At 50.7% G+C, this 25232-nt stretch overlaps 1 protein-coding gene across 5 annotated transcripts; it reads right to left on the reverse strand.

Moving 5' to 3' along the window:
* Positions 1–1227: 1227 nt before the first annotated feature.
* On the reverse strand, positions 1228–11860 carry PRRG3 (proline rich and Gla domain 3). Of its 5 annotated transcripts, none has more exons than XM_067722346.1 (4): positions 11545–11860; positions 8409–8446; positions 7153–7313; positions 1228–6757 (listed from the first exon to the last, which is right to left on the reverse strand). In XM_067722346.1, exons 2-4 carry the CDS (start codon positions 8413–8415, stop codon positions 6230–6232), a joined length of 696 nt encoding a protein of 231 aa, XP_067578447.1. In that variant the 5' UTR covers positions 8416–8446; positions 11545–11860; the 3' UTR covers positions 1228–6229. The 5 variants fall into 5 exon arrangements, with proteins under 5 accessions (XP_067578447.1, XP_067578446.1, XP_067578445.1 ...); XM_067722345.1 differs by lacking the exon at positions 11545–11860 and adding an exon at positions 11012–11273; XM_067722344.1 differs by lacking the exon at positions 11545–11860 and adding an exon at positions 10743–10849.
* Positions 11861–25232: the final 13372 nt, after the last annotated feature.

The following is a 25232-nucleotide window of genomic DNA, read 5'->3' on the forward strand; positions in this document are numbered from 1 at the left end:
AGGCCGGCAATTCTTCCCTGGGAGGCCTTGGTCGAATGGCGTGCCTTTCGGGCCTTGCTTCCCTCAGATGTCACGGGTTTATTGGGAGGATCATCTCAGTTAATGCATCTACAGGGCCTGGCGTACACTAAGTGCTCAATAAATTCTGGCTTTGATCATTTCCAAGCACAGCTCGTGGCTCCTCTCCACTGCCCTTCAGTCCCTTCATTCTGTGAGATCTCAAGCCAACTGCTGTAAGGGTGTGGCCATGGTACAGGATGGGGTCTGGGGGAAGGGTGAAAAGAGGGGTCCCACCTTCCCAAGACCTCATGTATTAGCTCCCTTGCATGGACTAGGCTGGAACCCTAAGCGGCTGCCTAGAGTGCTAGTTTCTAACAAAAAGAGCCTAAAGTTCAAAACCTATGTTCATAACATGATCCCATCTGTGTGCGCTGGAGTCTGCCTGAAGAGTCTTCATTTGACTTTCCAGCATCTCCAGAAGCTTGGCATCACTCAATAAGCCAGCTCGGGATAAGAATAGAACCTAAGGCCTCTGGCTGTCATTCTTGGCATTGAGCCTCCACGTTCAATCCTTGAAAGAGGCCCTGAATTTCACTGCCATTGTCTCATCACTGCCATGACTTTTCCTATTAAAGGGTGGATTACTTTCATTACTGGGGATGGGCACAACTTTCACCAACAACTTCCCATGGCCATACCTCACTCCACCGCAACAGCTGGGAGTGCTCGGGGCTAAGACCACACTTCCTCCAAGGGGAGGCTAAGGCATCATCGCCCTCTGGACAGTCTTGTACTCCTGCCATCCTCAGAATTCAGGAAGCTGAGCCAGGGCAAAACTTGAGTATTATGTCCCCCCTATGTAGGGCACAGAGAAATTTCTCCTTTCCACCCCTCCCCCAGCGCTGAAAGCAAGCAGGACATCTTTTCTAGTAAAGGACACCTCTATTAGTAACCAGGGGTCAGGTGACAGGGAACTTGTTAACATGATTTGTGACAGACCTTACTAACCTCATCCCAGCGGGATGGGTCAGCAGATCATCTTACACGTATGGGTCAAACTTTAGGAACCAGGACTTCTCTGCTTCCTGCTTCTAAACTGGTTTGGGCTGTTTCCTTATCTACAGCCTGACTTTCGGAAAAACAAGTTTGGCCCACAACCATCCATGCCCCATGGAAGTTTGAGAGTCAGCAGGGATCCAAGATGGGTGAGGACAGAACACAAATGAATACCATTTGCTCTTTATTATTATTCATTATCTTCTGGTACAGAAAGAGACAAACTTAACAGCTAAACCCAACAATTACAAAAAGAGAGAGAGAGAAAGAAATCAGAAGTACGTTTGTTTGTTGCCCCCAGGCTCCAGTGAAATCCTGACATATTACTGAATGTACAGATTTCCCAGCTGACATGGGTCAACACATGAATTACGAGCACAGTTTAAAGTGGTACCAAAATTAATCCATTTCACAGTAATCTTGTCTATAAGCTCAGTTGCACATATCAGGGTTTCCACTGTCACAAATTCACGACCACAGAGTGAAAGAGCAGGTGTGTTCAGGCCTGGGAAAGTGGCATCCGTAAGGGGAGACAGATTGGGAGGCATAAGCAGCTGTGGGATTTGTCCCAATCTTGAATATCTGTGTTAATACTTGGGCTGGGGGCGGGCGAAGGGCAGGCACCGGGCAACGGTCACATAGCTCAGTACAGTGGGACAACTGTTGAGGCACTGAGCCCGAGGGGGTGTGCTGCGCTGTTAGGATATCTTTGTCAGGAAAATTCTTGCTCCAGAGAGACTCACCGCCCACAGCCTGTGAAAGGAAAAGCTCGATATGTTTGAATATTTGGGGGCGAATGATGGGAGCGGCCGGTCTTACAGCGAAACATCTGCTTTACAGACTATTTAGCAAGATATACAGTTATATTACTTTAAATTGCAGTTTAGTTCACAAACTATTTTATTCGTAGAGCAAATAAAGGAGGAGAATGAAAAGCCGCCATACCCAACATTCCCACAGTAGACAGAGAACCAGAGTTCATCCTGTACACGAAGAGCCCGACAAATGAGAACTGCCGAAGGCACGGTGAAGGGATCCGTACTATCTTGAACCTTTTATTTGAAAAAGGTACTCGTTTTAAACTAGATCCCTCTTACACATATGACCCTGAAAACGACCTGAAGGGAAGAATATCTTGAATATTTCTACGGAGTGAGAATCGCAGATACCACGAATTATCTTAAGTTGTGATTTTCTCTAAGTTTTGAATTAGTGGGCTTCGAATTAATGGGCTTTTACCATAGTTGCAGGCAGTCTGATTCAAGTACTTTTAAATTAGCTAATTATACTGATTAGAATGAGTAGAGTTCAGTGGGGAGGATGTGCTTGTTTCTGAATCGGTGCAATCCTGAGATGGGGCTGCGTTCTTGTCAGCTCTCCATCTCAGCCTTGAACGTGAGGGCACACGCATGACACAAAGCACACACACGCACACTCCTAGAAACAGACAGTGTAGGTAAGAGTTTCTCTTAATAATCTCCCTCTCTCCCTCCCCCCACCCCGACAAAGGAACAATCTAGAGGCAGTGTTGTTTTCAGTTCTTCTTGTGGGATGCCATTTGGTTGTGAAAAGATCAACCCCCCAGCCAGAGAAGAACCATGTGGCTCTAACTCCTTAGCAAAAAGATGCTTTCCTGACCCGGATCCGTCATCTTCAAGCTACCAAAAACACAGAGTCCAACAAATTGGGCAGATTCCTATTTTCCGAAGCACCCTAAGGAACTCACACTAGTGGCAGTGGGATTCGCAAGTAGAAGAGGAGGACCCTGGCCTCCGGGTCAGACGGCGCAGTGTTCCGTGTCCGTCAGCCAGGGCACGTCACAGCTGTGCAGGGCTGCACACACTGGGCACCTGCGCACTCCACTTCCTGTTGTGCTTTTGTTTTGAAAACCCCCGGGTGATGGGGAGTAGCAGGGGAGGGACAAGATTGTGATGCTTGTTTGGAAAAGTCTTTAAAAGATTTTGGTTGAAAACATGTGACAGTCACATTCCAAGGAATTTGTCAAAGGCTTTTCTGTTTTCTTTTAAGTGAAAATTATCTAAATAACCAGCCCTGCCATTCCCAAAGTCAACAGTCACACATCTTTCCACCAAAAATAAAAATAAAAAACAAAAAGGCCCAGGAGTGCTCAGATTTCCTTCAGCTGCTGATACCCACAGAACAGAAGCCAAGGCTGGGGGCACTGCTCCAAAAGGGTGTGTGTGGGGGGGGGTCCCACAGTGGGGAGGCCCACAGGATAGAGCTGCTTCATCTTCATCCAAGACCTTTTGTGAAGGAGGGCAGAAGGCGGCAACTCTGGCGGGCTTGCTCCAACAGCTAATCTTGGCTTTCCTGACTCAGGGTCCTGTCCTCAGGCTGCCTAGCCCTGGGAGGTGACATTCCTCCCTTCAGACCGGAACCCTCCTGGTACAAATATAGCCACACGCCGGCTATTGTTTCAGATAAGCATGTGAGAAAAGGCAACGTTCACACGTGTATACACACACACACACACGCAAAGTCCAAAAACAATGAAAATGTGGCTACCGCAGATGAAGCGTTGTATCAAATCAACAACCATACAAAGACAGAGTTTGAAAAGATATGTACAGGGCATTCGTAAAAGCCAAATGTGCACCGCGAGGAGTTATGACCATGGTGTACAATCTTTTTTTCTATGATATACTGCGAAAAACGTCCCAGAGACCACGGTGGCAACCCCACGTGGAAGAACGCTGCAAAGCACCTGGACCGGAGAGCTCGGCGCCTGCAGGATGCAGGCCGCCCTCCAACGGGCCGGGCTCCTGCATCCCACCCGCTCCCACCTCCAGCCAGCTGCAAACAGCAAGCAGCTCAGCAGGGAGGGGCTCGACGGGGGCCAAAGGGAGCAGGCAGTCCCGGGCAACCTCCCTCTGGCTCTGGTGAGTGGGGCCCACGCCTGGCTCTCTCCCGTGCTCCCGGGTCACACGCAGGCATGGCCCCCGAGGAAAGGCTGGGATGGCAGGGACCGGCCCCGGAGCCTCAGGCTGCCCCGGGTCCTCCAACATGGCTGAATAGGATGGACCCCAGCATCCCTCATGGACAAAGCAGGGGCTTTCTAGGCCCCAAATGCCTTCGTGAGAAAGGGCAGGAGTGCGGTGCTGGAGGCCCAGAGGGAGGAAAAGAGGAAGGAAGGAAAGGTGGAATGCCACCTGGTCAGCACCTCTGGCATCAGGGAGCTCTCGCGGAAGGGAAGCAGGGGTGCGGAACGGTCCAACTCGCAGGAGACTGACTCCCCAGGTTGAGACTCGACTTCAGAGTCCTACAAAGGCCTCCACTAGAACTGGTCCCTTATAACCTACATATTTCTAGAAGAACCTTCCTAAGGGCAAACTGCACTGGCTTCCCGGTGTCTCAAGCACTACACAGGCATTAGCTCAGTCAGCCTCCAGGAGGCCTGTGAGGTAGGGGTAAGGATGGAAAACCCCGGCCACAGGGTTGTGTTGTCCAAGCTGGTGGCCTCGCTGGGGTAAGAACACTAAGCCTCCTCGTTTGAAGCGTGTTCCTGGGTGAGTGCCCAGGACTGGAGGGGCCTCCAGAAGTCATCTGTGGCCTCTAGGCAGGGCCGCATTCAAAGAACGAGGCCTGAGGCCTGCCTTGGAGAGCGGTTTAGACAGAGAGAAGCTTGTCTTCTCAGTGGGTTTTAAACTGCTGTGGTTGCCAATAGACCCTGGCTGTGCACTCTTTGGGGCCCCACAAAAATTTGCTACATTTTTTAAAGCACCACAGAGGAAAAACGGTTTGGTGCTGAGGCCAGGAGGATGAAGATGGAAGGGTAGGGAGGCAGTGTTGACAGTGTCTCTTGCGCGGTCACTGACAGTTAAAGGGCGGGTCACCTCTGCCCCGCTGCGGCCCGAAGCCTCACTGAAATGGAGAGGTGGGCAGCTCCTGGGCCACAGAAAGGGGTTACTAACAGTGGACCAGCATCTGCTAATGACAGAGCAAATCATTGATGGGCCGTCAACCCCAGGTCACGAGCTTCCCCATCTCCCCCACAGAGAAATTTCTAAAAAGGGACACTTTTGGATCTTCTCCCCAGGTGGGCCCCATCATTAAGAAGAAATCAGCCATCTGAAATTCAAGTTCATCTCAACACACCCACTCACGAAAAGGGCAGTAGCCTAAAAGTTCACAGCCAGAGAGCACAGTGCCGAGGAAGCCCAGTTTGTGGGTTTAATCATCCTACGGGCCAACCTCACAAGGAGAAAACTTCAGCTCTCTGCCCTAGCCTGGACCCCGCCCGTTCAAAGGCCATGGGCTCCACAGGCAGGGTCAGCAGCGTCCGATTTCCCGAGGCTCTGATAGGGCTCGTGCCAATGGGTAGCGGCTTTAGCACAGCTGGTACACGTGCCTGGAGAGCCAGGGTCTAGGGGAGGCCAAGCACAGTAGGATCAGAGCTGCCCTCCAGATGGCAACGTCCCCAGTCTGAAGGAGGCAGCTCTGTCGGCCAGGCCCTGTCCCTCGTCCTTCACGCACCCCGTCATCCTTCCAGGTGACTCCAGACACTCCTTTGAACCTGGTCGGGAGTGTGGGGTGAGTGTCGGGGGAGGGGAGTGTCACAGATGACCTGCGTGACTGATTTCCCTTGAACCCCTATGAGTGGCCCAGGTGATATCGTTTTGTTTTATTGTGTCTCGTTGCGTTATTACTCTTTTCGTTTCTGTTCTGTCCTTGTCCTTGCCAAACGTGAGCAAGGACAGAAAGCACAGGGCTAGTGAGGGAAAAGGGCGCTGAAGGGCTGGCTTCTCTCCCTCATCTCTGTGGCGAGGCTTCAGACAAACAGGTCTTTGGCCAGCTGCGTGGCCCCCAGGCCCGAGCCTGTGGACGTTCTGGCCACAATCAATTCAACAGGGTGATTCCTTTGGCATAAGAGAAGCCAGTCCCTGACAGGAGGACAGGATGGCAGGGGCGTGAGGGCTTCTGGAGGAGCTGGGCTCTCTGGCCTGCGGCTCTCCTCAGAGGTGATATATATGCTTATGATCCCTACCCCCTCCACCTGTCTTTGACAACCGACTTCCTACAAATCCACGGATAGGAAATTATTTGGCAACAAGGAGGCTAAGGCTGTTTTGTGGTGGCACAGTCTTAAAAAAGTTAAAAAGAAAACAGGAGGCCCCTGAACGAGACTTTCACACTGGACAGGACACGAGTCCTACTACTTGTCTGAGTCAGGGTTGGCGGCCACTATCTCCTCATACTTTGGGGGCGGGTCACTGTAAGAGACGCTCGCTTCCTCGCTGCTGCTCTCCTGGGGAGCAGTCACCTCCTCATAGGACGGGGGAGGGGTGGCACTGGACAGCCTGGAGAGGGACAGCTCGGGAAGGTAGAGGGTGCTCTCGAGGCGGACCGTGGTTCTACCCCCGCGACTAGGCCCCAGCACCACCTGCGGGGGGCTCCCTGCCTCCCGGTGCCCAGAGGCCTCCCCCTGGCTGTGCACGGTGCCCCGGTAGACCATGACCCGGGGCAGGCTGTGCCCCGCGCGACTCGCTAAGTACCGGTTCTGAGCATATGAGGGGTGATGACGGGTGGCCTTCTGCAGCTGACACCGCCAGATGATGAACAAGGCAATGACGATCAGCAACGCCACCCCCAGAAGGGGCACCACCACGTACATGGCATCTGAGCTCTGCGCAGGGTCTCGGACTGAATAGACTGCATTCGGGTACCCTTTCCAGAACTCCATCTGCAAACGAAGGAGGAAGGCGGCTGACACTTACACGTAAGCGCTCGGATCCCAGATGGAGCTCAGAGCCCTTCAGCAGGTCTGGGTTTACGTTCAGCGGGGTCTGCGGCTGCCCCCGCCCCGCCCTGTCTCACTAGCCTCTGAGAGCCATCAAAGAGGCTGTGGAATGCCCCGAGGACAAAGGACACCACTCACAAGTCAGGAGCCCCCCAGAGTCAGGCAGATGGGACTCTAAGGACAGGTGATCTGTTCTTCTGTGGTCCCAGTGGCCCTGGCCTGGACTCGGCTGGATTCCCTTCATTGCTTCCAATTCGTCTGAGATCCCCAGGGCCCACTCTGCTTAATCCTGAGGCTATATCTGTGCTCCCGGCACCCAGCCCCAGGGTGGTACATGCCGTTTTCTCCTTGTCCTCAAACACCTCCTTGACCTCCTCGTAGCTGCAGATCTCCTCCATGCACTCCCGCTCGATGGTCCCCTGGCGCAGCTCCTCCAGGAATTCATTGGCACGAGGGAACCGTTTCAGGACCGAATGGGCATTCTTGGCCTCCAGAAACACTGAGGAGAGAGTCACACTGAGGTCTGGAATGGGGAGGGGCCCAGAGGCTCCTGCCGACCAGACTCAGCCCAGGCACAGGGGCACCATTACGGAGGGAAGCAAGACAGAGCCAGCAGGCAGGACACCACCCCAGACACGTAAAAGGGATGGAAGGGCTGACTTTCTGTGACGCCACAGTGTATCTGCCTAGAATACCATGGACCCGACAAGACTCTGGAGGAGAATGGGGCCCTTCTGAGAGTGAAGTGCATGTTGCATGGGAACCATGGACATGACAGATTTTGAGTGTTTCGGGGAAAAAGTACCTAGTATCTTCTGCCTTGCCTCAAAAAGAGACAATCAGGGCCCTTATCATAAGAATGTATTCCCCTTTGAGGCTGACGCTGTAGCCAACACCAAAGAGCCCCAGAAGACGCTGCCAGGGTGGTGTCCCTCCACCTGAATGGACACCTGTGCCGTCAGGTGGCCTGGCATCGATAGTCTTGCCCCAGACAGTCTGGTACAAACCCAGGCTGCGGTAGATCGGAAGGCTGGATGCATGTGAACCGGAGAACGCCTCTGGGAAGCGGGGTAGCAGGGTCTAGATGGAGAATCTAGGCTTTTGGAGACTGGGCACAGATGCATCCATCAGAAATGTCATGGAGTGGGAACCGTATCTACTTATTCTCAAGGGGAACCCCAGCTCCAGCTGAGCCGACTGGCACCCCCATGAGCCTGAGCTGAGACTTTAGAGGATGAAAGAAGAGGTGACATCTGCTCCTGGTACTCCCCTCGAGGTGGGACTTCCTAGTCCTCCTGTCAAGCAGCCCCTCTTGGTGCCCAGGCAGGCACCCCTCCCCAGGCTCCATGGCCTGCCATATTAGTTTCTCTCAGAGTGGCCTGGGGAGCTGCGCATCTCCAAGGGAGCACGTGCTCCAGAAGGGAGTCAAAGAGTTGAGAGGGTAAAGATGTGAGCCAGCCAACTGGACAGGGGCCACAGGAAAACCCCCAGGGAGAGGAAAGCTGGAAAGGACTTGATAGTTAGACTTGCCCCTTTCCCATGAGCCCCTAGGCATGGCTCTTCTCCCCGCCAGCCTGGGCCCGGAAAAACTCACCTGCCATGGCGCTCCCTCAGATCCAGTGTCTCACTTCCCTGACAAAGGAGAAAAGCAGAGTCATGGTGAAATCACACCCCGAAACCTACAGGGCACCCTCTTGGTCCTGGGATGTGACTCCCACCCACACTGGCCGGGTCAAAGGGCAAAGCAGTGCCCCATGGAGCACATCATCCTCTGCGCAGCCACTTACAGCCCTGCCGCTCTCATCCTTTTCCAAGAACACACTCAGAGTCTAGACCTAAGGGTTGAGGGTTTCTTTTCAAAAAAGAAAAACTCCTACAGGCTGAGGTTCCGCCTTCCTCACTCTCCTCGATGAATCTCTGCACTTTTGAGCTGGAAAAGACCTCAGAGACAAGGGGCAACAACAACCATCTCCAAAGTCATGGCCCAAGCCCAGATGACCCGCTGTGTTCGTCTTCCACAGACAGGGGGGCAAGGATCTCCTGAAACAGACTCATCTCTCTTCTCTTTGCATTAAACAACACGGCAGCAACGTACACTCCCACTCATGCACATATTCCAGAGCACTGGCCAAGCCGTCCACATCTGGGAGCAATCACCCCACTGCTCCCCTCCCAAGCAGAAGCTCTGGTTTTATGACTAACTGGATGTAAGACACAGGAACGGTGTAACCCTTTTTGCCTAGGCTGCCAGGAAGTTCAGTATTAACATTAACCGTGAAGGACAGGCGCCCTGGAAGCCCAGCTGTTGAACACTTATGCGTTCTCCCCTGTGACACAGTATCCACTTTTCTACTTATGCTTTCAATCTTATGTATATTTAAACTATACCCTCTAATCCTTTTGGCAAACAGGTAGAATAGTAATCATAAATAAAATTAAAACTCAAGGAAAACTAGCAAACGTAACATCTGTCTATGGAAACACTGTGTTAAGGGAGCCTTTCTCTTTTGCACCCCACAACTATCCCACCCGAAACTATCAGCGTGGGAATTTGTCAACAGATGGGCCTGCCATTGTGAGAAAAGTTGACCCCAAGTGTTTGTTTATGAGAGAGAAGATGTAATATTATCTCAAAATCCTGCTTCAATTATGGATCTCTGAGGTTCCCCTAAGGCCAATGCCAGTCACGTGTCTAGGGGGTGGGTGTGGCATGCCTGACAGCAAGGTTTTTGATTGAAGAAAAATGGAGCTGTTGTGTCAGGGTTTGAAAAGAATGAGCAAAGGCTTTAATAATAAGTGATGACAGAAAAATACATGTGTCATTGCTTATCAATGAGAACTGCATTTAGATTTTTTCTGTGGAGAAATTACGTAACAGCTTCCCTATAGCTATGTCTTATCCCAAACACACCCGACTGTGGTGCATGCACACCCACACGTATCATAGGCCAGACTGTGTTATCCTGACACCTGCATAAGTCATTAGTTCATTTTTAAGCTTCAGACATGCCAGGAACTCCTCCAAACAGCTCCCAGGCATGGCCCACTCCATTAACAATTCTGTGGCCACCCTCACTACTGCTGCTGCCCTAAGGCCTCCTCCCCCTCCTTCCCCAAAATTTAGCGCCTGCTTCTTCCCCTATAAATACACCATCAATAGGCCGTTACTATGGCAACAGTGAGGAAGCGCGAGGGCTCCACGACAGAGAATACTGCTGCAGTCACGCATGTATATGTCCCTCCTGCCCCTGGTGGATACTGTAAGGCTGAGTGGAGGCCGGAGGAATTTTTAACCCACTCCCCACAGGAACACAGCTGAATCCTGACGGCCTGGAAAGGAAGGAAGGCAGGGACTGGCCACCACAAAGACCTTCCTTAACCCCCACCCCCACCCCCGCCAGGCTGCAGCTGACCCGTCCCACCACTCTGGGACATCACTCCCAAAGTCCCTCGCATGGGGACTGGCAGCCATCTGAGCATCTAGTGTCCCAAGACGTGGCCTCAGAAACGTTTCTCCAAATCCCAGCCCTTTTCATTTCCCTCACTCAGAACTGATCACTAGGAAAGGCTTCTGTGATCTCCAAATCTCATGACTCATCAACCCACCCGATGACACGGTACTCCCAAATTACGCTCCAACTCAAACTCTGGGCCCTCCTCGTCCCCCTTCCACTCATGCCAGCCCTGAAAGTGCCCGTGCTCGCCCACCGTCGCCCGCCACCAGTGCCCGCCACCAGTGCCCGCCACCAGAGCCCTGCCCAAGAACTCCTGCTTCTGGCCCAGCAACTGGGTCTGCTGGTGAACCCCCAGCGCCCTGGCCCGACCGGGCCTCCAGATCCTCCCCCAACAGGGCCCAGCGCCCAGCTCAGTGGCCCTGGACGCGGCACCGTGCCCTCGGGGCTGGGGCGCCCAACCCCAGCGGCCTCACCGTTCTCCGGGCCCAGGAGGCGGCAGCCCTGTTTGCGCACGCAGCCCGCCACCTCGCTGCTGCGCCTCTTCCAGCAGGGCCCCTGTCCCCGCCCACCTGCTCCCCGTCGGCCAAGCCCCCCGGCCCGGCCCAGCCGTCTCCTCCCACCCTCCCTCCCCGCCCCGCTGCCCTCCCACCGCCCCGGGCGCCCCGTGGCTCAGCCCGGCCAGGGCCGAAATGCGCCTGGAGCTCCCGCCCCTCGCAGCCGGACGCCCAGGCCCTACCCATACCTCGGTACCCCCCTGGCCCTGCTCTCCTCTGGGGGCTCCGCCGCTGCCCGCCCCCCACACCCCGCCGCGCCAGGTCTGGCCTCGCGCCCCGCGCCTTGCGCGCCACCCTCGAGCGCCACGACCACCGCGCCCCGGGCGCCAGGCCGCGATCGTCGCGCCGCACCGCGCGCCGGGCCGCCGGGCCGAGGAGAGTAGAAGGAGTAGGGGGCGACGAGAGCGGGCCGAGGGGGTAGGGAGGGCGGGCCGGCGAGCTGGGCCGGAGGGGCGGTGGCGCGCACCGAGCACCGCGCGCCCGCGCCCCACTCCGCCAGCGCCGCCCCTGCCCCCGCCCTTGCCGCCGGGGGGCGGGGCCTGGCCGGCGGGCCCGGGGCGATCCCGGGACCCTCGGCCGAAGGCGCGGGCCCCGTCGTGCCCCCGGGCGTGGGCCCTCGGAAGCCCGGCGCTGCAGCGGGCTCGGGCAGCCGCACCCAAAGCCAGCGCGCCAGGCGTCCCCGCGCAGCCCAACCCCCCAACTGTCCCCCACCCCGGCTCACCTGTCATTCCGGCGGGCCCGCCCCCGACTACCAGCCGAGAAAAGAGGGGCGGGGGCCCGCAGCCCGGGCCTTCCTCGTCAGCGTGCCAGCGGGCCTGCAGAAGAAGGGCCGGGTCGAGGCCGCGTTCAGCCAATGACTGGGTGACCTTGGCTTCGTCACTTACCTCCCCCCGACCCTGTCCCAGGACGGCAGTCTTTTCTCTGGTCAAATCTGGGAAATGGGGAGCATCCTGCCGCCCTCGCGGGGCTGCAGCGAAGTAGTGGAAGAAATGGGCTTGGGAAACTCTTGACGCGTAGAAATGGGAGAGGATGGAATCTTCTGGGCCTGCAAGGGGAGCGCTGGGTGGGGGTGGGGCCCTCAGGAGGCCGCGATGTGGGAGGTTCAGCATGACAGGACAAGACGCTGGTAGCAGAAGGATGACACTAGTCGTGGGAGAACCGCGGGAAGAGGTGGACTGCTAAGAGAGGGCAGGACGGTTCCAGGGGAGCTCAGGGTCTCGGTCTGCCAAAGCCTCCCACGAGGGGCCCTGTGCGGCCTGCTGGGTTTTCGGGGCTCTTTTTGTTCTCTGCGCTTCTGGAGCCCAGCCCAGCATGGGAGTTGACAAGCCCACCCCCCTAATTTGGTGTTTTGGGGCAGAATGAGCCTGGAAGGCGTCACCCGAACTACCTCCACCCCCCATTCCAGGCAGAGAAATAGCAACTTGCCCACCACCCTTGGTTTGGTGAAAATAGGGAGGGAAAGCTTCCATCACCCCAGCAGCTTCCAGTTCAGCCCTGGGCTGGCAGAAAGCAGCCTTGGCCAGGGCCCAGCTCCCCATCTTCCTCCCCTTTCCCCACTCCCAGTGGTGCTTTCCTCTCCACCCCTGCCTCCTGTTCGCAGAGTCCTCCCCTGGCTTGCTTGCTCTTCCAAGGCGGCAGGAGCCTTCTTTGCCCAGCACAGACCATCTGAACCCTCCCCAATGAAGAAGGCAGCAGGGCCGGACCCCTGGCCTGTGGGGTGGGCTTCCACAGAAAAAATCAAGTTCACCTGGGATTGAGAATGGAGCTCCTTTGGGGCCCAAAGGGCTATGTATCTTTTCAAAGCACCCTCAGATCAGAGGGTGAGATCCTGGGCCCTGATTGGTGGGGGAAATGGTCTGAGGCTCTTCAGGAACTGACTTCCTGGGTCTCCTAGTCCACCACCCTGTCCCATCCTGATCTTAACATCCGCTGTGTTCACAGATGACTTTATGTAGCTTTCAGGGTGAGGTGAGGGTCCATGGCTTCCACCGCCTTCTGGCATCCCCAGCTAAGCTTCTGGCTCCAGCAAAGCCAGTCTAATTCTAGTTCCCTCTCTGCCCAGGATGCCTTTCCTCCCACCGTCAGCCTCTGTGCGTTTGTATTCATTCTTCCCAAATGACATCTCAGATGTCATCTCTACTCTTGAGGTCTTGTGGGATTCTCCACCCCCACCTGTGTTGACTGTTCTATTCTCAGCTCTCTGTAGGCAGAGACTATAAACGTGCGGGCTTCTGTGGATGCCAAGGGCAGGAAGGAACAATAGCAGTGCCTCTGCAGCACACTGCCTGCTTCAACTCTTGGCAGTACCCCAGATCAGCTCTCTGATACTCAGCAAGTGACTTAACCTGTCTGCATCTCAGTTTCCTCATCTGTCAAATAGGAGTGATGATAATAGTACCTGCCTCAAACGGCGAGGAAGAGCGCAAATGGGACAGTCACGTCAAGTGTTCCTGGTGCTTAAGTATGAGCGTGACGCATGCTGGGTTTTGCCTGCCTCCAGCTGCGTTGTGTTCATTTGGTTTCTCACTTGTGTTGCACACTTGCCTCTTCTATCTCGAGGCCGGGGACCTTGCCTCTTCGAGTGTCCCTAGCATCCAACAGAGAGCCTCGTCCACAGCAGGCTTAGTAGACGCTTGCAGAGCTGAGGCAGGAGAGGCTGGGCTTCTATGAGAAGCTGGAGTGGCGGTCAGCCTTCAACTTACCACCAAGATATTGTTCCCAACACCACCAGCAGCTCTGGCCCCTGAATCCTCCCTGTGGGGAGCCTGAGTCCTGGCTTCCTCCAGATTTTGGCTCCCTTAGAGGGTTTTCTGCCACCCCTCAAGATGGCTACAGGCACTCCCAAGGACTGGCTGGGGAAGGCTGCAACTCTTTGACTCCTCCCCTCCTGCTTTCTGCCGACATTGGCCAGTCTCTCCTGTCCTCACCCCTCAAGTGCACTGACTCCATCAAATTCCTCCACGTGGCCTCTCCCTTTGACTGAGAGAAGTACCCTCTTCCAGCCTCATTCAATCCTGGCGCCTCACTCTCTACCCTACCATCGTCCAGCCCAGGATTGAACCCTCCTATAAGCCCTGTTGACCCCCATCCTCTTATGTCCTCACTGACCTTCACCCCATTCCTGAGTCTGAACACTGGTCCTTACTCCAGAAGAGTCTTAATCCATCTCTGTACACTGATCAACAAATCAAGCAAGTATTCTGGACTGAGTTGCATCCCCCCAAACTCATATGTTGAAGTTCTAATCCCCTCAGAATGTGTCCATATTTGGAGACAGGAACCTTACAGAGGTAATTAAGGTAAAGTGACGTCATTCGTGTGGCTCCTACTCCAATCTGACTGGTGTCCTTATAAGAAGAGATGATTAGGACACAGACATACACAGAGGGAGAGCATGTGAGGACACAGGGAGAAGGCGGCCATCGACAAGCCAAGAAGTAAGGCCTCTGAATAAACCAACCCTGATGACACCTTGATCTCAGACTTCCGGCCTTCAGATCTGTGAGAAAATAAATGTCTCTTCTTTAAGCCACCCAGCCTGTGGGACTCTGTTGTGGCAGCCACACTAAGACATCAGGTATTTGTTCAGTGCTACTCTGTGCCAGGTACTGTTCTAGGACCTGGGATTACAGAAGCCGACAAAACAAACAATTCCTACCCTCGTGGAGGTTAGACAAAAAAGCAAAGAAGTCAAAGATACAGGATGTTGGGTGATGATGAAAATGAAATACAGAAGGGTCTTGGCTCAAATGCCATCTTCTCTGTGGGGTCTTCCCTGCCCACTGCATGTAAACACTCTCCGCCCTGATGCCACGGCTTTTGCATGTCCTCGTGTCAACCAAGAGGCCAATGTGCTGAAGTGGGGCAAGTGAGAGAGGAAGATGGTAGGGGATGAAGCCAGAGAGGCCACGATGGGGGTGGTGAACGATCATGCAGGGCCTTAAAGCCTTTGTAATGACTTGGACTGTTCGAGTGAGGTGAACAGACAAGTACGGAAGCAGGGAGACTATTTAGGGACTATTGAAGTAATCCAGGTGAGAGACAGTGGTGACGCAGTGGAGGTGGTGAGAGGTAGGCCGATTCTGGGTCAATTCTGATGGTAGAGTCCCTAGAATTTGATGACAGATTGGTATTGGGCTATGACAGAAAGCCAGGAGTCAAGGACAGCTCTCAGGATTTTGGTCAGAGGAACAAGAAGGATGGAGGTACATGAACTGAATTAAGGAAGACAGCAGTGGAGTAGGTTGGACAGAGGACTCTGGAGTTCAAGGGCAAGGTCAGGGCTGGAGATATAATAGGAGAATAATTAGAGTCTAATCCGTATTCAAAGTCATGAGATTGGATGAGATCAACAAGCAAGTGATTGTAGAAAAAGAAAAGCAACTCAAGAACCAAACCCTGGGCAGGCCAACATTTAGAAGTGTCGTAGCTGAGAAGGAGCCAGCAAATGAGACCGGGAAAGAGTGATCAGTGGGGTAGGGGCAAACCAGAAGAATGTGAAGCCAACTGAAGAAGGTGTATCAAGAAGGAGAGAGTCATCAACTCCTCAAGTCCTATTGTCTGGACAAGTAAGAGGAGGACAAAGAATTGTACTTAGCAATATGGAGGTTATTGGTGATGTTTAAGAGCAATTTCCAGGGAGACATGGGGGCACAAAGGCAGATGAGAATGTTTTCAAGCCATAGTGGGAAAAGAGAAATGCCAGTGAGTAACGACTGGCCGTTCTCTTGAAGAGTTGTGCTGTAAAGGAGAGCAGAGAAGTGGGAGAGTGGTGGTTGTAGGGATACGTGGGGACAAGATGAAAGCGTTTTTTTTAATATGGGAGAGACTACACCACAGTAACGTGTGTGTGCTAACGAGCCAGTAAAGAGGGAAAAATTGATGATGCAGGAGAGAGATGCCCGGATGTGGGTAGGTGGGAGAGGTGATGGCGGAGCTCAGAGCAGCTCTCTTCTGATGGTTCCTATTCTCTCAGTGAAACAGGAAGCCAGGCTACCAGCTGGGAGTGAGGGTGGGAGAGGGGTGTCAGCAGTTTGAGGAGAGAAGGCTTGAAATGGTCTTCTGGGAGATAGAGAGGCTGGATGTTCTATGGAAATATAACATGATTGCTGGGCTGTGCTAAGGGCTCACTTGAGGTTTAACGGCCATTAATTTAAAGTGAAATTACTCAGCATGTCTGCATGGTTTTCTCCAGCCACGTTCAACATCGCGGATGCAGACCCAGAGTAGGTGGAAAGTTGGATTTTATCAGGGCTGAGTTTTGCTAGCTGAGTACAAAGAAATGGCAGTGGGACGTAGGAGTTTCATGTGGACTCTAGAGAGAAATGATGATGATTGATCGTGGATTTTGGGCTGTGTAATTAGGGAAGGTAAAGATAGAGTCAAGGTCTGGTGAAAGACAGTGAAAAGAAACAAAAAAACAGTGGGACTGGTTGAAGGGTCCTGTGGGTGGTTGGAGTTGGAGGATTGTTGGAGTTCTTGTAGTACTAAAAGGAATGAGCTGACTTTCGGAAAGCAGGATGTAATGGTGATTACGCAGGGGTGATGGTGACAGATAAGGCAAGGTATTAGGATATGACCAGAGGAATAAGTGGCTGCGGTACGTAGGGAGAAGGGGAAGAGCATTGGTGGAGAATCGGTCAATGGACTGAGAGACCAAGGAGTGGAATCATCTACGTGGATGTTGAAGTCACTGAGAAGGCACATATTTAAGCAGCTCTTGGACCAGAGCCTTTGGAGCCTTACCTCCTCCCCGACCCCTCACTCCATTCCTTGGACTCTGTGAACCTGAGGGGCACCTCATTGTGAGCTTCACTTCTTCCCAGAGCCTCACGCCTCCTTCAAACTCACTTGTCCTGGAGGTCACCTCTCCTGAACCTACACGCTAGCGAGAGCCACACCCCATGTGCTAATCCGTCATCCCTTCCCTGAGCCTTGCCCCTGAGCATTTACTGAGTACCTGCTATGTTCCAGGCACTCTGCCTTCTGCTGGTGACATAAAGGTGAATCAAATGGACCAAGTTTCTGCCCTGCTTCCTTTCTTGTTGGAGGAGAGAGACAATAAATTAGCAAACATGGAGAAGACCTAACAAGGCAGTTGGTAGAGGTGCAAAGCTGGGAAGGGGGACAGGAACACTGACTGTTACCTCATACTGATTCTAAGCCCAGCCTGGTGGGGTTCTCACCCCAGGCCAGTTCATGGTGGCAATAGAGAGCTTCAATCACTCCCCCAGAGTCTCCCCACTCCAACCCCAGCACTGACCTTCACCTTCTTCCTGGCCTTGACCTCAGAACAGACCCCGATGACATCCCTCATCTATTCCCCAACCGTCAGCTGGTTCATGATCTGCTCCTGAGCTCCACTCCAATACTACCCATCCTCCCACTCAGACTGGACTCCATCTGCTGTCCCTCCCTTCCTCCTCTCCCAGCTCCTAATCTAGCTCCTATTCTAGACCACTTACATCCCCTTCAGTACCCCTGCCTGCCCCTCACTTCATCTTGCATCTTCTCACAACCTCATCCTTGATCACACAACACATCTCTAAGCTTCCTGCATCCCCATGTCTTCCACCATTTCTGGCTAGGAGCACAAGCGCTGGAGTCAGACCATCTAGGTTCAAAGTCAGCCTTTCTATTTGCTAACTGGGTGCCTTGGGCAAGTGAATTTACCTCTCCAGGCCTCAGGTTTCTCATATGAAAAATGGGAATAATAATAGATCTCAGTTTCAAAAATCCGTGTGAAGACTGAACGAGACAGGGCAAGCCAGGACTTTAGCACAGCACCTGGTTCAAGGGATCTCAATCAACGTTAAGTACAAAATTACACTAGTCTTGGGCGAATGGTCTGGCACAGTGGGTGCTTCTGGGTTGATTTCTTTCATCCAGCCTGGAAATCTGCTACCTTTACCAGCACTACCCTCACCCTGGGCTTTGGAACGGTCCCAGCAAGTCCTGATGCTCTTCTGACAAACTCTGGCAGGGGAAGTGGGACGAGAAGAGAGGCTGTTGACCTTGAGCTTGCAGGTCTAGGGGGATCAGAGCAGCTGGTGTCGCACTGCCTCTGAGAACTCCCCGCCATGTGGCCCAGAGTGTTCCTTGGGGAGCCAGGGTCTGCGGGTCCTGGGGGCTTGAGGACAGCTGAGGAGCTGCCTGAGATTAGAGGTCGGTCCTTCTGTAAAGAGGAAGAAAATATCCCTCAGTGGCTGAGAGGTCCCTGGCACTCCTGCCCTGGTAGTGGAATTTCCTCCCTTTCACTGACCAATCATTTTCCCTTTGGCCATCTGCCCTGACTAGGGGTAGAAGAACCCCAGACCAGTATTTCTCAAAGACTATGATGCACAAGAATCCTCTGGGATGCTTTTTAATCATGGCAATTCTCATGGCTTGCTCTGTATCCCATACAGAAACAATAGGCCTGATGGGGACCCCGAGGTCTGCGTGCTTACCCAATATCCAGCGTGCTGGTGGCTCTGTGATGTGCATGTGGGGCCCGGGTGAGCCACACTTTCAGAAACACTGCTCTGATCTTGACTTTCTGCTCGGCAAGTGCCCTCCCCCTTTCTCACACACATACACCCCAGCAGAGGACTCCCAGAGGATGGACTGTAACATGAGCCAGCACGTGAGGTCCTCAGAAAGCCTAGGAGCCAGCAAAAGCATCTCAAGACCTGGGACAGGGCTCCTGAGGGGTCTGAACAGGGTTATCTGGGCTAGCCAGGTTGTCTAGGGCTGAGGAACCAAAGCCAGGGCTGGGTGGCCATTATATAGCTCATCATACCCACACGCTCCTTTTGTCCCGACATACACACACACACACACACACAGCCTAAGTCAGGAAAAGATGCTTAAGCAGATAAGCTCCCAAGGCCCTCAGCCCCCGTGCACTTCACTTTCCCTGCTGCCCTCTCCTGGACACTGTGGGCATGGTGACTGCAATCATGGTTCCCAGCAAGCACACGCCTTTCCTCTCTGGATACCATGATCACACAAGTTGCGACAACCATGCTTGAGGGCTCCAAATTCAAGTCCAAATACATTCCTTGTCCCTGACTCTGATGATTGGGGCTGGGGAGCCAGAATCATGTTTTCAGAAGGGATTGAGCCTCCTGGAGCCACTGACTTGATAGGAATGTTCACCAGGAATCAGAGGTGCCACGAGCCACCAGCCTCTTGTCTTCAGTAGACACTTTAGGGAAGAGGACGCTGATGAAGGATCCTAGAGGTCGAATGACAACTGTGGTGGTCAGACCACACGCTGCTCAAGCCACAGTGGCCTCTTTGCTATTCTAGGAGCACCAGGAGCCTGTTCCTGCCTCAGGATGTTTGCACCTCTTGTTCACTCTGCCTGGAATTCTCTGTTCAAAGTTTACGGAAAATGTTTATTGGGCACTCACTATGCACAGGTATGTTCTGGAGGCTGAGGGCACAGCAGTGACCCAAGTCAACTAAAGGCCTCACCTTCACGGACGTTACAGCGAGGGAAGACAGCGCATTAGTAAATAGGCACAATATAGACCATATTCCATCAAATCTAAGATGACACCAATTGCACGAGCTAGCAATTAAGCCATGCCGCCCATTAGGACACGATACAATGCTTTCTTAGCACACACAATTTTTATTTTGTACTTACGGAGAGAGCTATTTTAGACGTCATCAGACATTTATTTTTATCATAGATCTCTCTGGTGTTTACAGAAAAAGGAAAATATAAGTAAAATTAATTAAAGTAAACTTGCTTCTGAGGCCAGCTCTCCTGAATCACCTTTTGACTGAGACTTGCTGACGGCACTGTTTTCCCACACACCATTGTCCTTTGAGTCATCAGGAATATTGGGGAGGTGGCCTTTCTTTAAATAATGTTTTGGTTTTAAAAAAAAAAAAGCCTGTAAGCCCTAAAACAGGCTTTATGATTTCCAGAGGCTAGTCCACGTTGGACTGCTGCTCGGGGAATGTAGTTCATCTAGCTGGTCACATTTGATTAACTACCTCGGCACCGCCTCTCCACCAGGTCCCCATGGCCATTGGTTCCTGGAAATGAAAGGAGTCTCTCATCCACTGTCCTGGTTGTGGTGAGAGATAGTACCTTCCACCATGCCCCTCCCCACCTCAGGGCGCAGTTTCAAGCTACACGACCGCTTGGCTTCAGTATGGAATTGTCTCCTCCAAACACAGCGCTCCATGTCTTGTGCTGCTGGTCACCTGATCCTTGTGGAACTAAGGCCACGAGGAGGTGACAGGAGCTCAGTGTGGAGCAGTGGGAGAAGATAAGTTCAGGTGAGGCCGCCTCTCCCCACTCTGGGCTCCTTCCCAACCCCTGGCTTCTTGCCTCTCTCATCTCATTTCCTACCATCTAGCCCAGAAAATGTACATATTTTTCTTAGTTCTGATTATAAAAATAATATGCTCCCATTGCGGCAATTTTAGAAAGAACCACTCACAGACAAAGCCATTATTAAACTTTGTATATATCGCCGTCCTGTTTTTCACTCTATAAATCCAAATCTACATCATTTAATGATTTTTGTTAATTTACTTTGGTTTTTATCTGATTATACAAGTCATAGTATGCACATTATAAAAACGTTAAGGCAGGGCTTCCCTGGTGGCGCAGTGGTTGAGAGTCCGCCTGCCAATGCAGAGGACAGGGGTTCGTGCCCCGGTCCGGGAGGATCCCACATGCCGTGGAGCGGCTGGGCCCGTGAGCCATGGCCGCCGAGCCTGCGCGTCCGGAGCCTGTGCTCCGCCACGGGAGAGGCCACAACAGTGAGAGGCCCGCGTACCGCAAAAAAAAAAAAAAAAAGTTAAGGCAAACATACGTGTATAAAATAGAAAGTTAAAAATCACCTATAATCCCACCGCCTGGTGAGAATCATTTTAGTATTTGGGATTTATCCCTCTGTGTGCTTTCTTCCACTGCTTTTTCCCCTTGACAAGATCTCATGACTTTGTGGGCATCCCTTGCATTGACAAAGCGTATGACTGAACCAAAGCTTCCCGATTTCCCACTTCTTTCTGATTCCAATTCCCATTGCTCTCTTTGCATTGGAAACAACGCTGTTGTGGCCTCACTGGTACACTCATCCTTGGCATTTGACCATGTTCTCCTTTTGCTTTCATGCTTGCAAAGGCCTTCTCCACCCTCAACATTTTTTTTCCAAAAATGACTCATGCCACCATTTCTACGTTTTCATTACTTAACATGTCAATTTTTAATCTGTCCAGAATTGAATTTGGTTTAATACTTAAGCTAGGGATTAGCTGTATTTTTTCTAATTGTTTAATCTGTTTGTAAAACATCGTCATTTCTCCATCTGGGTTGGAGAGAAAGGGTGGCTTAGGGGACTTGAGCCCCTATAATAGCTATGTGAATTAACCTCCCCTCCCCAGCATATATTTGATATAGACAGTTAATATTCCCTCAGCCTTCAAGATTCACCCCCCACTACTGACCAGAGAGCCACCCTGAAGATTCATCTCTAAAGCAAGTCTGAAGCCACAGCTACGCCACACTGATTGAGGTGCCAGTCCTGCCATGCCCTTCTTATATATCCTTGGCTCCGTTTCTGGTCTAGTCCATCTCCTCCTATGTCAGCCACACACTGTTAAGACCAGTGTAGCTCTAACACACCTGCTAATATAGGCTGGGGCAAGTACCCTCTTACCCTCTGCGCCCAATCATATCTACTTCTCTCCCCCCATAATTTCATTATTGCTTATTTACTCTTCTATCAAAACTCTGGAATAGTTTCATAAAGTTACGAAAGAAAAATAATAGCATCGATATCATGGTTGTAACTGCATTAAATTTATGCATTAAATTTGGAGAAAACTGATAACTTTACAATATAAATCTTTTCAATCAAGCTCATGGTATTTCTCTTTATTTTCCTAAATCTTATGTCATGTTCCTCAGTAAGGTTTTCAAGTTTTGTTCTTATATGTCCTACGTATGTTTTAATATTTTATGTAGAGTGTGTATAAATATATAACATATATGTTAACATATGTTATATGTTATATCTATTCTATTGTATATATTATACATTTTACATAACATAATATATTAGCATGTATTATATAATATGTAATGTATATATATTTGTTGCACTAGTGAATGGAATCTTTTTTCTGGCTAGTTATTACTGGTTTATGAGAAAGGTGCTGATTTTTGTAAAATTCTCTTGTATCCATCTGTCTGACTAAAAACGTTTCTTAATCAGGTGTAGTTTTCCAAGTAGGTGATCATAGAATTTGAAAATGATGATAAATATATCTCTTTCTTTCCAATATGCCTCCCATTTGTTTCTTGTTCTGATCCCACTGCAATGTCCTGAGCTTGGCCTTCATGGCAACCCCTCTGGGGATTCACTATGCATACCAATGTTTCATTTACCATTGGTTCAGATACATTTAATATATCATGTTGAGGAAGAATCCTTTTAGTCCTAGTTCACTAGTATTTGTTATTTTAATCCGAAATAGAAGTTGAATTTTATTAAATAACTTTTGTCGATTTGCCATATTTTTAAATGAATACAATTTCATTGCATGGAGATTTCAAAATGTACCTAACCATTCCTCAGGGAATTGGAGGCCTAGGTTTTTTCTAGTTTTCATTATTGTAAATGATGCTGCAAATGAATATCTTTCTTTAAAAATATAGATATGCATCTTTTCTTTTTTTTACATGAGGAGGAAGAAAAGTGAGTGACCTAGATTGTCAAGCATCGCCTATGGATCTGGCATTAGGAACGGTGTGTCAAGTCTGCTGATCTCTCTGATTCATCCATGCTCGAATTAGTTGGGGGACACTCCTAGCAGTTAAGTTTTGGTGAATTTTCAAATGAGTAGGAGGTAGCTAACACAGAACAAGGAGTCTATTTTTTAGACTTCTATTCGTTTTTCAGCTTAATTTAGCTCAATAAATAACCACTGAGTGCTTCTTGTGAATAAGGGAAGGTGTGGATTAAAGGCAGATTCTACCCAGCCTCTGCTTTTAAGGGTCTCTTGGTCATTGCGTCCTCATGTAAATGAGAATATGCATCTGTTTCTTAAAAGTAGAATTATGGGGAGTTCCCTGGTGGCCTAGAGGTTAGGATTCTGGGCTTTCACTGCCGTGGTCCGGGTTCAGTCCCTGCTTGGGGAACTGAGATCCCACAAGCCGCGAGGCATGGCCAAAAAAAAAAAAAAAAAGTAGAATTATGGGTCCCTAGCAGTAAAATTATTGGTTAAAAATATAAACTTTTACAGGGTCTGATCCTGAAGAGCTGAGTTGCTATACAACAAGGTTGGTCCAAATCCCAGTGTGTAAAAGTATTCATTTCACCTTGCTTTTGCCAGCAAAAAAAAAAAAATATGGTAGTTTAATTTTCTTTGCAAAGTTTATTAAAATATTTCATAGTTATGGGCTTCCCTGGTGGCGCAGTGGTTGAGAGTCTGCCTGCCAATGCAGGGGACACGAGTTCGAGCCCTGGTCTGGGAAGATCCCACATGCCGCGGAGCAAATAGGCCCGTGAGCCACAACTACTGAGCCTGCGCGTCTGGAGCCTGTGCTCCGCAACAAGAGAGGCCGCGACAGTGAGAGGCCCACGCACCGCGATGAAGAGTGGCCCCCACTTGCCGCAACTAGAGAAAGCCCTTGCACAGAAACGAAGACCCAACACAGCCAAAATAAATAAATAAATAAATTTTAAAAAATTTTCATAGTTTTATTTTACATTTCTATCATGCTCAATTTTTCCCACTTTCTTTCACCATTCTCCTTTTCTTTACCGTGAATTATCTGTATGTTCTCATTTTTTGGCTGCAATCTTCCTTTTTTTCTCCTTGATGAACATATGCCCTTTGTACGTATTTCCACTCTCGCTTGCCTTTTATTGTTGCATATCTTCTTGTTGTCCCTTTGTGATTCTATTTCTTTTAAACATAGAAAACCTCATCCATCCAGGGATCAGAAAGATATTTCATACATTGTTTTCTTAGGTTTTTTTTTTATGGCTTTATAGTTTCAGGAAAAAAATAAATTTCCCAGGCCTTTGCTGTGGAGGTTTCTTCTCCCTGTAATGTCCACCAGCCCCCCTTTTCCAACCGGTGACACTCATTTGGAGCTGAGATCCAGTAGAGGCCTGCACCTGGACTCCCCTTCTAGCTAGAAAGGGTCTTGTCATCGTTGTTACCTCCACTCAACAAACTACTACATGCTTCCATTAGAGCATCTCCACGTCTTCCACTTTTTTTTTCAATATACATCTAATGCTTGTCCACCCTGTTTCCTGGGCTCTGGAGAGAGTGGGAAATCAGCCTTGAGCCCACTCTATGATACTTGCAGTTCAGAAGCAGGGGCAGAAGGCAAATAGTTATTTATTCAATATGTTTAAGTCCATTGATTCACTTATTTATTCAATAAAATAATATCTAAGTACACATGGATCTAATTAGTGCTGTTAGGAGCATTTATGAGAGGGGAGAGGATTATAGTTAAAATAATATAGTAACATTAGAACAAGAAACAAGAGGCATACATATGGAAAACGATACATGGCAAAGGTGCATCATTAAGAGCAAATTCTATGATTGCTTGCTTGGAAAGCTAAAGATGATTAACTAAGAAATCTTTTTAGCAAGGCGGATGGTTACAAGACAGTTTTACCCAAAACACCCAACTTTTTTATTAATCAGCAATAACCAGCTAGAAAATATAATGGAAACAGATCCCACTCACAGTTGCAACTTCCGCTTTGAGGAGGAGCTATTTAAACTGAGACCTAAAGGGAGAGGTGGAGTGAGCCACGTAAGGGGGTATTAGCTGATAAGCATTTCTGGCAAGTGCTTGATGTTCAAGGGCCATAAGGGAGGCTGGTGTGGTTGGGGCCTGGTGAGCAAGGGTGGGGCAGAGACAGGAGAGGAGTTCAAAGAGAGGGCAGGGACCCTAGAGGAATTTGCAAGCGGCTCACAATCTCTCTAAGTACAATGGAATGCATTGGAGGGTTTGAAGTAAGCAAGTGATGTGATCAGCTTTACATTATATAAAGACCACTCTGGAAGTGGTGTAGGGAATGGACTGTAAGAAGCAAGAATGGAAGTAAGGAGACCAGTGAGGAAGTCTTAGCAGTGAGGCACGGGAGAGACGGTGGTGGGCAGTTCGCAGGTGAGGAGGAGCAGATGGATTTTGGCAGTCGAGCCAACAAGACGTGGCTATTGAGTGGATATAGAGAGTTTAGAAAACGAAAGTAGTTAAGGCTGATCCCAAGAGCATTAGTACCAGGCTTGCGGGGCTTAAACAATAGGCATCTATTTTCTCATGGTTCCGGAGGTTGGGAAGTCCAAGATCAAGGTGCTGTGGCAAATCTGGTTCTTGCTGAGAGCCCTCTTCCTTACTTGCAGATGGTAACCTTTTCCCTGTGT

This window comes from Pseudorca crassidens, chromosome X (assembly GCF_039906515.1).
Source record: "Pseudorca crassidens isolate mPseCra1 chromosome X, mPseCra1.hap1, whole genome shotgun sequence".
NCBI classification, from domain to species: domain Eukaryota; kingdom Metazoa; phylum Chordata; class Mammalia; order Artiodactyla; family Delphinidae; genus Pseudorca; species Pseudorca crassidens.